This window comes from Brachycentrus maculatus, unplaced genomic scaffold (genome assembly GCF_059751285.1).
Source record: "Brachycentrus maculatus isolate JH-2025_06_01 unplaced genomic scaffold, ASM5975128v1 h1tg000297l, whole genome shotgun sequence".
In the NCBI taxonomy this organism is placed as follows: Eukaryota; Metazoa; Arthropoda; class Insecta; order Trichoptera; family Brachycentridae; genus Brachycentrus; species Brachycentrus maculatus.
In genome coordinates, this window is record NW_028281048.1 from 23503 (window position 1) to 37500 (window position 13998).

General features: G+C 32.1%; 1 protein-coding gene across 1 annotated transcript in view; it reads right to left on the reverse strand.

Annotated features, from left to right (window-relative positions):
* Positions 1 to 311: 311 nt before the first annotated feature.
* The window catches only part of Oamb (Octopamine receptor in mushroom bodies), a 98547-nt gene continuing 84860 nt past the window's right edge, over positions 312 to 13998 (reverse strand). Inside the window, exons 4-5 of the mRNA XM_088267471.1 lie at positions 5401 to 5572; positions 312 to 1742 (exon numbers count right to left, since the gene is read on the reverse strand). Coding sequence (XP_088123597.1) covers positions 977 to 1742; positions 5401 to 5572 — 938 coding nt within the window. The 3' untranslated portion in view covers positions 312 to 976. The remainder of the gene's footprint in view (positions 1743 to 5400; positions 5573 to 13998) is intronic.

Below are 13998 nucleotides of genomic sequence, written 5' to 3' on the forward strand. Positions count from 1 at the left end.
ATTATTTATTTATGTTTATAAATTTTATTTTGCTAATAACACAGACATTACATCGAAACATACAATTCATAATTTGAACATAAGAAGTATGTCATTTATCAACTGTTCTGAAAATAAACATACATATTTACATTTTAAAATATAAAACATTGTTGTAAAATTAAAGTGTTTATTTCATATACCGTTTCATTATAATTGAACATTTTTTTTAAAAAAATTGTTTAAAAAACAACAAAATATGAAACGGTATTTAAACTGATATCATATTCTTTGGATGAATACTTTATTATTTTGATAAATAAATTTACTTCTTTTTTTGATCCACTCACATTTTTATTTCTCAATATAATATTTTAATATGATCCACAAAGTTAATGCTTTCAATATTCAAAACAATTTTTATACTCATATGACATTTAAGTACGAACATCAAGTAAGTTTATTGTTTTTTTTTCTTTCAAATATTGTTTTAAACATATTGTGCAGTTGTAGAAACTGCAAACCGTTTCATTTCAATGCAACTACTGCAATCTTTCTCACGACCGCAAACTTTTTGGGTCACAATAGATCCCTTATCGACACACGAGACTTTATCATCTAAATTGGGGTCATCGCCCTTTTTTGAAGCCAAACTATTTCTCGAAGAAGTAAGTTCAGTTTTCTCATCTATCTTCAGCATCGCAGATGAAGCGCCATCTTTCATCAGAAGATTCTGCATCTTTTTTTGCAGCTTCGCATCCGTCGGAGATGGGAGTTGTTCAGAGAATATGAACGGTTCCCTTTTGCCCTTGTATTCTTCGTAATGGTCATTGTTCCTCGAACTCCACGAGTACTTCAGAACTGTTTGATTATACTGATGCTTTTGGTCTTTCAACGATTGTCCCGAAATCTCTCTTCTGGATTTGCCATTCCATTTGAAGGAGCCGTTCGCCACATGGCCGTTGGACTTGTCACAGAGATGCGCGTGATCCGTACGTCACCTGGAGTCTGAACCTTCCACCGCGGGATCTGAATCTTCTCCCAAGGAATTCCCCGGCGCCTGAGGATTATAACTAGGACTTCTACAGGCTCTCATCTGCGAGCCATCCGATCCTCTTCTGGAAGTGCCTCCCGAAGCTTGCCTATTACACAGACACCTGCAGATAATTCGCTTAAACGCGAACCTAAAATCTTTGGAAAACAAGGCGTAAATCAAGGGATTTATGGCGGAATTGCAATAGCCTAGCCAAAAAAGAATGGAAAATACTAAGGGATGGATGCACTCCTCGCAGAAAGCTCTTATAACGTACATAGTGAAGAAAGGCAACCAGCAACAGATGAAGCCTCCTACAATAATACCCAGCGTTTTAGCTGCCTTGGTTTCCATTCTGAACCGCTTGACTTGGGCTTTGATATTTCTTTTACCCATTTTTCTTTGGGTTTTTGGTTTGTTTGGATCTTCGAAGAGCGCTGATGAGGGGGAGGGGCTCAGTTCTCTTTCTTGAGTGACGGAGCTAGAGTCGCAACTGGAAGAGCGTCTGGAATTCCTGGACCCAGACATCCTCTGCCCCGTGACTCTGAGATGGTTGTCCCTGCCTCTGTAGAGGGCCGAAGATGTGAGCTCTTGACCCCCCGGCGAGCAGTAGTGGACAGCATACAGAGCTGGAGGGCTTCCTGGACTCCTGGCCGGACATATCTGCTCGTTGGACGGATACGAAACGGATATCTTTATCTTCTCGTGACTCCTTCGCTGATTCGAGTTTCTGAAAAGAAAAAAAAACAACGTTTTATGAATGGGCTGCAAAGCTATACAGAACATTAATTACATTTTTTTTAAATTTTCACATATTTTATTTGCACTTTTTAAACACTTTATTCTGTGTACTGCTCATTTCCAAAGAAAAAGCACACCTACTGGTTGTTTATTTTGTAAATTACATGTAAAATAAATATGTTTCTATCAAAAGTGGAAATATAAAAGTACAGTGTATAATGTACACAATATTTTATGTGAGTCCGAGTATTTGTGCAAATTTCTGGTATTTCCACTTTTTTATTTTATTTTACTTTTTAATTATACATTGGCTGAATTGATTAATCATTTATTAAATATTTTTTGACGTCTCAACATAGATAACGAAAAATATGGAAGTCTAGGTATTTACAGGGCTTACTACCTGTCAGAAGCTAGTTAAGGGATCACTTAACACATGTGTAACATTCACTGTTAACCCATGATTGTTTTGTCTGTAATACCCAGTCTAAAGTCATCTTCATTCATGTTGAGATATCAAAAAAAGTAAGTGAAGTGGTCAATTAAACCAGCCAATCACTCTAAAAATTCAAATTTTCGTATACCTATTTAAACGACATTTTAATATGTGAAGAGAAATCAATAAATTTTCAATTTGTAATAAAAATACTAAGCCTTTAAAATAGACCCTTTTAATGCAGAATATGTCATGTTAGTGATGTAACTCTATTGAATTTATTAAGGGACGAAGGGTAAAAATACTGAGTATAATTGGGTCACAAATAATTGAGTTGTTGGACCTTTCAGCCATACGAGAATTGATAAATCACTTTTAATTAAGAAAAAAATCAGCCATAATGAAGGCACTTGATTCGGTATATTTCAAGGGTCATTGAGATAATAATAAAACACGAATATTGTAAAACATTCACTCGAAGAAGCGGCAATTATTTTTGTTGGTGATCATTGAATTTGGTACCGAAAAATTGTGATTCCAGAACATTTCTTGGGTCGTTCAAAAAGATATAATTGGGAACAAATAATTGAATTATTATATACATTTAATTCATTTATCCACACACGTTTATTTATGTATACATAAATACTACTACTACTACCGTTTCCCCGCAGGGGTAGGCAGAAAGGATGGAACGCCACACTCTTCTGTCCTGACATACAGTCATCGCCTCCTTCACATCCAATCATCTAGTCATACATGATTGGACATCTAGTCATGCCGCCAGATTTTAGGTTCTGATTGATCTGATCGTGCCAAGCCTTTTTCGGTCGTCCCCGTTCTATTTTCCCTCTCACAATCGCCACATATATTTCCTCTCGTTATCCATTCGCTTCACATGTCCATACCACCGCAAAGAACTCTTCCTAATCTTTTCAATTATTCCTTCTTCAGCCTTACATTCCTTTCTTATATCTTCATTTTTAAATATGTGTATAAATGTATTTATATGCACATATTTAAACAGGTTTTTTTTCGTAGGAATTGGACGTTACATTGTTTTTTGTTTAATTTTTTAAAAACATAATTACATAAGTTTTGTAAATCTTGTCTTTAAACATGGTTACACATCTGGTATACAATGACAAAACCCGGTCACTGGTCGTAAAAAAAATTAAAATAAAAACTAAACATATGTTATATTTTATCCATATTTGGGATTGCAACATTAATGGTTAAAAGAAAAGTTACAAAATTTTGATCCTTCTAAAATGTGTAAAATGATTTAGAACGCTATACAAACATACATCGATGCACACGTTATTGTAATATTTCAGCTAACAAGACTACCTATGTCAGAGATTTATTGTGTAATGTATAGAACGCTCACATTGTGTCTGATTCCACTTAGACACGCCCGAAGGTATAGGAACACAAAACAGGCTATGTGTAGCATGCAGTAAGTCCATCTAGGAATTACCATCATATTTGCATACATTCTACAGCAACCTGCTCTTGGTCTAAAGGGGTACAAATAATCCCCATCGCTAATATTAAGAAAGTTATGCTTAGTCCTTATGACTATTTGAAATTTTATGCATTTAAAACCTAAAAGTTGTAATAAGTAATAGAATCTAAAAAAAAATATTTAAAATTTTGCACTTATATATCTTATTAATAACAATGCACTATCTCAAAAAAATAATGCAATTTGAATGGTCAACAATAAGCAGAATGGTAAACGTTACAAAAGTGAATACATATTATTTTGAAAATTAAAAGTTATTTTTAAAATAACTCCTGTAATTGGAGATAATCCAAATTTTGTGAACAAGTATTTGGACAAACTCAAAATGTTGTATTTAAATTATCTGGTCAAATTATAAACTTAAATAATCAATTGCAACAGGATTTGGACCTCACATATAATACTAAAAAAAAGTGTTTCTGCTCTTTCTCAAGCTCAAGCAGGTTGAAATTCACCGTCACTGAAGGGTTGATTCGAGTGTTCCGAGGATCCGGGGAGTATGGGCCTGACGTTGTAGGCATTAGCATTTTCATTATTGTTCTGTTTCCCCTACTGTTATTACAGACTTACAGAAGGGCGTAAAGCGCTCTCCGAATTGTTGGAGCTTTCAGCTGAATAGACGAGAGATTCTGCCGGATTTAGTCAGGCTGCAAATTTCATAGCTTTTCCCCAATTTGAATTTGGGCGAGGTATGAAAATGATTATCTAACTGTTGCATCGGTGGAATGCCAACGTAAAATGTATTTTATTCAGCGATGTATACAATACTCTAAGTATTTAATTTTTTATTTCGGCATTCACTTTGTGGTAAGATATATTGAAATTTAAAAGAAAACAATTATTTTCTACCACTTGAGTTATATTAATTTTATTTTTACAATAAAATTTTATTTAGAACTTTTTGAGTGTGTCCAAATACTTGTTAGCAAAATCTAGATTATCTCCAATTAAAGGAGTTATTTTCTTATTTTTTTTGTTTCTTCTTCATCTTTGATGAGATTTCAAAAAAAAATAATTTAAAATAACTTCATTAATTGGAGATTAGACAGATTTTGTGAACAAGTATATGGACACACTCAAAATGTTGTAAATAAATTAATTGTTCAAATTATAAGCTAAAATAATAAAAATGAATATGATATTTTCTGACGTTTCTCATGTATGTGATTGTATGTGATCCAGGATTCGGATCTCACAAACTAATAAAAGATTAGTTTCTGCGCAGTAAAAAAGTTTCGTTTCATCTCATCAATAGATGTCTCTTGTAAAGTTCTGATGATTCAAGAACAACGTTTCAAAATTGGTTCATATATATAGAACTTCCAAGAATTTGAGTAATGTTGTTGTCAATAATGGGTAGAATTGGTGAAAGTTACACGCGTGTAAATTGATCACTTAAACCATCCTATGACGGTCGTCAGCCCCCTAAATACCCAGACTTTTATATTCTTCTTCATCTTTGATGAGACTTAAAATAAAAAATTATGTTTGAATAAAATAAATGTAACTCAAATGTTAAAAAACAAGTGTTTTCTTTAAAATTTAAATTTAACATTCAAGTAAAACAGTCATTTTATACCACTTGAATTTTATATTTTATTACGACTAGTATCGGGAGCTACAAAAAATGCCAAGTTTTATTCGGTCTTCTTCTGTTTCTATTAGCAATAAATAAATATTTACCTGTGTAGTCTTTCTGGGGAGGCGCTGCCTAGGGATGTGGTGGTGCTATGAGCTGAGCCCGTGCTGAGCGGTGAGCCCTGGGGCACTCTGCGACCCCCGCCGGCTGTACCGCGACCCCTGTGTATCCGAAGGGTTAGGCGGTTATCGTCAAATCGATTTCCAACGCCTTTTCCTGAAAAAAAAGAAAAAAAAATCAATACTTTTTTATTAATTATTTCGGCATTCACTTTGTGGTAAGACATGATGAAATTGTAAAAGAAAAACACTTGTTTTTTACCACTTGAGTTTATTTTATTAAGACGACTAGTTTCAGAAGCTATGCTTCCATCTTCAGGTCAAAATATAAACGAGAGTTTATATTTACCTGTGAATATTTCACAGTTTTAAGTTTAGTACATATCCATCCCTGAATAATAATAATCATAAAACCCTTATCTGCACCCCAATGGTGCATAGGGCACTGCGTCATATAACGCAGTGTTATCTTGATCGTTTATACATGAAGGAAAGGTGATTAGCCCTCCGCTTTAGGAACCAGTCCAGGGTAATATTGAATAAATATTACAGTGAAAAAATCACAAGTATTTATTTGAACCCCCCTGGGAATCGAACCCGGGACCTCCAGAATGGTAGCCGAGCGTGCTGACCGAAGATGACAAAATTTATGTTGAAACCGGTTTTAAAAAGTTCCAAAAATTAAATATCTAGGATTAAGTATTATTAATATTCTGTTAAAAGGAAATGGAAAAATAGCAAAAGGTAGGTATGGTACAGAAAGAAGAAATAGTAATAGTACCAAAAGATGAGGCGCTCGAGGTTACATACCTTTACTTGTATAATTTGGACATAGAAATGTGAATAACTATGAAGAACTAAACAGTGTGTTGCCATATAATAAAACACGAAATAAATCTCCCCTGAACTAGTAGATTTATATATCAAATAGATCTCTAAGGTAAATATGAGTTTTAAATTCCACTTGAAGCGAAATAATGTTATGTCTGGCCCAATATTTGCATAAAATAACGAATTTCCCAGAGCAAGCGCAGTAGAATGTTCATCTGCACAGATGCAGAATCCAATTATACATCTCCTTTAGTAGAAGATTCTCTAATGAAGATAAATAGATTAGCTAAGGTGCACAGAATTAAGAGCAGCAAACTCCAAACGTAATAAAAAAAATACAACTTCACTTTGCTATATGTCCAAGGTAATGAAAACACAGCCTTTTAAATAAAAAAAATAAAAAAACCCTTATCCGCATCCCAATGGTGCATAGGAAAGGTTTTCATTACTTTTATTTCTGCATTGATAATGAATTTCATCCTGGCCTGTTAATAACCAGACTACCAAATAAAGCAAAAATATGAAAACAATATTTGATGTTGATGCATTTGAAAATCGAAATCCTCAATTCTACAAATAAATGTAAGTGGAGGTTAGTTATACGTATTGTATACAAACTGTTCACCGAGTGATGCATTAATTTCCTGTGAGACCAAATGTTCTTGAACCACCCTGTATATTACAATTATTAATTACCCACTACAAGCAACATCTCAATTGTAAGAACATCGATTATTTTAGAACCGTACCATATTTTTATTTTACAAAAATCCATTCCTATAATGAAATTACAGACAAATGAAAAATATTGGGTTGAAAACTATAGTTTAATATATATTATTTATTTATATTCTTTGTCCGCCTCCATAGTGTAATCATCAGCACGCTCGGTTTCCGTTCTGAAGGTCCCTTGTTTGATTCCCAGGGGGGGCATCAAATAAATAAAATTGATTTTCTCACTCTAATATTTATTCAATATCACCCTGGACTGGTACCTGAAGCGGAGGGCTGATCACTTTTCCTTCATGTGTTAACGATCAAAATAACACTGCGTTTGTATGATGCAGTGCCCTATGTACCATTGGGTGCGGATAAGGGTTTAAAAAAACAATAATTTGAATTGAGGGTATTTGAGTAGAGCAATATAATAATAACTACATATTAGTTATCGTGAGGGTTGAAAGTATGATTTGAAATAATTTTACTATAGAAATAGATTTTTGTGTGTGAATCTGAATAATATGAGTATTTAGGTGAGTCTGGAACCGTTGGTTGACAATTCTTTTTATGTACCTACGTCATTTAAATTGTTTACTGAATACTTAAATTCACAAAATTTTAATTCATGTTGTCACAACATTTTATGACAATTATGGAACCCGGTTAAACTGTATTTGGTGGAAAATATATTGGCAAGTTGTTATTTTATAATAAAATTAATTTATTATAATTTCATGTTTATCGTGAGTGAAAATCAAGTAATTTTTTTTTACAGACCTATTGTTTAAATTTTCATTGATCTTTTGAAATAATATGAATCTTAAGATTTTTCTTAAGAAATAATATGAATAAACAAGGCAAAGAATAAAGTGTATGGAATATAATATTGAAATAAAATATTTAATATAAAAATAGAAAATAAAAAATGGTTCATATGTAAAGATGTATCCGTCAAAATAACGTACTACGATATCTTTACATTAATACACAAATAAAAGCAAGGTACTAACAATGAAAAATAGCAATATCGATAGAACTTTGATATTATATGAATGTAAAAAGAAAGAAACCTAAAAAAGTAAAAAATTTAGGTACAATAGATTTATTTGATGGTGGTAACAAAAGAGTTCTTTTATTTTTTACATTTTTTACTTTTATGACCGTACTAATTCAGAAAGTCGAATAAAAGCAAAAATTGAACCCCGAAAATCTAAAAATAACTAAATACGATTTCCTGAAATAATTCAAACAATTACAATAACAGTCGAGTTAGCGGAAATTTCTTTTTTTACGACTGCAATAATTGTATGGGAATTATGGTTGGAACTGTCATAAATGGTTGACCGAAAATATATTTTTTCTGTTCGTCAAAAAGTAAACAACTCGATTTTGTGAATGGCCTTTGAAAGAAAACATAGTCGTTCATAAATAAGAGAAAAATAAAAAATTAAATAAAAGCATTCGCACGCAAAATAGGAAATGTACTCACGAGTATGATATTTGCTTCATTTGAATTACAATTCATATAAACTAATGATTTTTTAAAATAAATTCTTATTTTATTCAAAATATAAATTATTTTTCCTAATATTTTAAAATGTTTTACTATCTTTTTGGTCTTACCACTTATTTTATGGTATTAAATAAATTAAATAAGCTTCATATCATAGGGTTCATTGTATTATACGAGTATTATCTACACATTAACAGTTATAAAAATTGTATTAAATAAAACAACTTTGTTTTAACCACTTTAACCTAAATGTTGCTTTTATTGACTACTTATTTTTTTACTCAATAAATCAACAATTAGGAATTTTTTAACCATAGCAACAAGCAGAAGAAGAAGAAGATTAAAACGTGACGTATTTATTGCATATTACAGATATTAAAAGTCCCTTTTTAAATGAAACAATTGTGTAAAGTTGTAGCATTTTACGACCGAAAACTTAGCTTAATGGTGTAACAACCTCACACGTTCACATGTTGCGAAATGTAACGAGTGGAAAATGTTGTATATGGGGACATTTGGAGCGGCTTCGAGGGAATATCGCCGGAGGTAATATTACCCGTTTGTTTTTATTGTCCTTTCTGGTAACACTAAAGCAGCCGCACGAAGATGAAAAACAATATTACATGAATTTACGGACTGCTGATTCGCTCGAAATAATTCAAGGAAGTGTGTGGAAAACGCGTCGGGACAGGTGGGGTGGAAAAACAGGGGGTTTCAAAGTAACAAAACCCTTCGTATTTTTTACGAAACTTATGTGTGAACAATTCTTCCATTTTTTCATCACATTTTCACATTTTTGGCCACGAATTTTCATAAAAATATTAAAAAAAGAAACAAAACGGTTTATTTGAAACTTATCCACACCCAAAAACGCATAGGAGACTGCATCGTATCGATGTTATACTTATGAAGTGCGTGGTATGTTTATGATTAAAAATTATATGAAATAAAAAATTCGCATAAATAATGACCTTAAATATATCCTTTTTTAAACTTTATAAAATTAAACAACATTGTTTTAACCACTTTTTTTTAAATTATAAGGACACTTTTTTAACCTACCGGTTTCGACAAGAACCTTGTCATTATCAGGTACATTAACTTTTTTATGTTTTTAATGTTTGAAAATTTAAACCCTGATGATGACAAGGTTTTTGTCGAAACCGGTAAGTCAAAACGTGGACTTATAATAAAAAAGTGGTTAAAATAAAGTTGTTTAATTTTATAAAGTTTATAAAATGTGCCAAAGTATCTGCGAAAAACATTAAAGAAATATCGTTTTTTATTCACATCACATCTGTATGAGAGCAGTTTTGATTTTCGATAAATTGAAATGGTACGACAGACTGTAACAATAAAAATAATGCACAATTTAAAAGAAATAATGCACATGTTGCAAGACAAGACCCCACAAGATGGACCGCAAAATTGTTGACATAGAGTACTTGGAGAATGAAAGAGGCGTTGTAAGACCTCAAAAAAGATGGTCCGACGACATAGCCGCTGTGAAAGGGTAAAAACTAGCTGCAAGCAACAACCAACCGATAATGGAAAGAGTGGAGAAAAGAGGGTTAAAGAAGAAGAAGAAGTTTACAAACAGTAAGCACAATTTATGGTTTTAGAGAATGTATATTCCATCCAATCATGGCCGTAATGTGATGATAAAAAAAAAATGTATTAGTTAAATTTCCATTAAAAATGTTCTCAAGAATCGCTCATTCTATTTTATATGCCAAAGATTGTTTTATTCATTAGCAAACAAAAAATGAACGAATACGAAAAACGTTATTGTTCCGTTATTGTACAAAGCTAACCAAATAGCTTTCCATTGAAGCTTTTGCCCTTAGCTTTTATTTTATCTTTTGAGGTTTCAAGCGATGTTCTTTTTTATAACTTTAATTAAGCTTTTCCATTATTAAGTAATTCTGAAAGGTAAACATTGTCGTAAATGTTTGGGAACAAAAAACAAAATATTTTCAGCCTATTGTTTGCACTTTGAATGCTAATTTTGAGGTACTACGAAACTGAAAAACCACATTTTTTCAACTCTCCGTTCCTTCTGTACAGGATGTTATTATTTTTGGGAATTTTCAAATCACATAATAGATACAAATCACTCATTTCATTCTCATAAACTATATTAATTAAACCCAGTACCACACAAAGGCAAATTATGAATTGCTTAGAAAATTTAGAAATCCAATAAAACTTTAATTCTAATAATAATTTTAAAAATAATCTACGGTTTCAAAAATTTTCACCTTTACTTTCCATTTTTTCTTTATTTTCAAACCCACCACTTTGATTAACCCCCTCTCCCCCTCTCCCCCTATCTTACCCCTCTACTTAATTGTAGAAAAGATAATTATTTATTATGCTCTAGTTTATATTAAGGCCTGAAGATGGAAGCAAAGATTCCGAAACTAGTTTGTATAATAAAATAAACTGAAGTGGTAAAATAAAAACAATTTTTTTTCATTTAAAATAATAAAAAAATACCTTTAACAAAAATTATTATTATAAATCTTCACGAAAATCTGTCAACAATTTTATAAAAATAGTCGAAATATAATGTTTTAAACTAACTAACTAACTAACCAACCATCACGCCGCTTCCCCACAGGGGTAGGCAGAGAGAATAGAGCGCCACACCACTCTGTCCTTGCAAACATTCTTCGCCTCTTCCACGTTCATGCATCTCCTCATACATACCCGTCGATTGTTACGACTCCTAACCTGACCACTTTCAAGTATTTGACATACCTGATCGTGCCACGTTTTTCTCGGTCTTCCTCTGCTTCTTTTCCCGCTAACATTCGCCTCGTAAATTTGTTTTACCGTTCTTTCGTCACTCATTCGTTCCACATGTCCAAACCATCTCAACACACCTTTCTTAATTTTATCGCTATGCTTATCTCAGCTTTGCATTCCTTCCTTATTTCACTATTCGCACATCTATCATACATCGTTTTGTCGCACATTCTTCTGAGAGATCGCATTTCGACTGCATTCAGTCTACTCTCATCCTTCTTTATCCATCCTTCATGTTTTAAAGATGTTTAAATTTAAACTTGGTTATTTAGTTATATATTAAAGGATGTTTTTCACTACTTTTATTTCAGTATTAATTATGAATTTGAATCCGGCTCTTTAAATAACCTGAATTCCATATTATACACAACATTTTAAGTGTGTCTAAATACTTGTTCACTCACCTGGGTTTTTTCTACATATGAGTTATTTTTAGTTTTTTTGACATCTCAACATAGACAAAAGAGAATACGGAAGACTAGGTATTTTTTTTCAGGGCTTTTTACCTATCGAAGGCTGGTTGATTGATCACTTTACACAGGTGAAATATTCACCCATGATCTACCCATGATTGACGACCACACAAATCATTCTCCTAGATAAATGATCAATATCATGACGCAATATATATGAATTCACAACAGCCACCTATCTAGAATCGAGAAAGCTTTTAATAAGCAGCAACCCTTTTAATTAGTATGTTTTTTTTAAAATATTATTTTAAACTTCAATTTTTTTTAAATCAACTCGATCATTTAATGTTATAAAAACTTGATTCAACTTATTACCGTACTAATGATTCAAAGAACTTCTTCATAATGTTTTTTGTATCACCCTTGAAGAGCGTAGAAGCCTTCTTGAAATTCGAAATCGAATACTAACAATGTAGGAAGTAAAATCGTGAAGTGAATCCTTCAAATGTTGACTTAGATTCTACCAATTAAAGTTTTAATTAAAATAGTTAACAAAAGACTAAGTCACGCGACATGGAGAGCTGGATCCTGCTTAATCCTGCACGAACTGAGATCTATGTATTTAGATTATTAGAGTATTAAGTAGGTTCAACATTGTGTAATTCAATCCAAAGTTCGATATGCGTAAAGACATAAAGCTCTCGATCGGAAACATTGTAATAAAAATAGTGTTTCTTTCAAATGGGTTTATTCAAAGGTTTATTTTATATTCCACTCAATTTTAATACATTGATAACACAACTTGGCCTAGGCAACGAATAGACATTATCTTATCTTTAAAAATATTGAAAACATTATGTAATTTTGCATGTGCGATAAAAAAATGTGTATTTTTTGAGGATATTTTTTGATAATATATATATTTTTTGATGTAAGGCATTAATGTATTCGAGAAGAACAAAGAGACGCAGTTCATTAAGTTTTAAATGTTTACAATATTGTCCCCACTACATGCAACTTCTTTAAAATCGTATAAAAGGGGTGGAAGACCAATATTGGTGTGCTCAGATTAGATTAATATTCAAACGTGTATACATCGCGCTCGCTCTTTTTCTATTGGTGTCTCTTTGTTCTTCTCGCTCTAATAAGTGTTTTATAATTTTCCATATACCAATACATATATATAGTCGCTTTGATCGTTTCGCCCTTACAACTTTATAATTTTTATAAATAAATAATTGAATTTTCCTCATCACAAGTGTTCCAGTACCATTAGACGAAACAAATAGAATAAAGAAGAATAAGAATGAAATTACAGCATTTTGAGTGTGTCCAAATACTTGTTCACAAATCTGGATTATCTTCAATAAGGAGAGCCATTGTCTAGTTTAAGTGATTGATTAATAATACATTTTAATTTTTTTTACATTATTTTTAACATCTCAACGTGGATGAAGAAGAATATAGAAATCTGTACATTTATGGGGCTGTCATATGCTTGGTTAAGTGATCACTTTACACAAGTGTAACATTCACCATTCTATCCATGATTGACAACCACACTACTCATTTTTTTGGAACTCCCAAATATATTGATCAATCTCGTGACACAGAACTTGTGAGTTCACAACAGCCATCTGTATTGGATTGAGGAAAGCTTTTTACTAAGAAGATACTATTTTTTTATTTTTGTAACTCCTAGATCAATTTGTTTATAGGAGCTCCAAAAAATGAATAGAATGATTGTCAATTATTGGGAGAATTGGTGAATGTTTCACGTGTATTGAGTGATCACGTAAACCAAGCCTATGACAGGTCGTAAGCTCTGTAAATGCCCAGACTACCAAATAGTTTTTCGTCTATGTTAAGATGTAAAAAAAAACTCCTTAGTGGAAAATTTACAAATTCGTTAACAGGTATTTGGAACGATCGAGAGGAAAAATAAATATTGCATACAATAGGATATATTTTTGAGGAAAGGGTTGAATTTCACGTAGACCATAGTAATTTTGAAAAACAATTTTCAGTATTTCAGGCTGAAATTTCAGCGGCAGTTATATAATGTGGCGTGGATGGTTGAGAATGATATCGTTATGTAAATTTATGTCATTAGAATTCACGTATACACTAACATTAGGTAGGTTTAATATGATTCGGTTTGGAGTAAATGAAGGTATCACCGCACAGGATATTAGGCTATTTCAAATTCACTTACATGTTCCTGCGCGTCCCAAATACACGATTTTTAGGCCACGGGTTTATTTTGTAGCATACAAAATATCTATTACTAATATA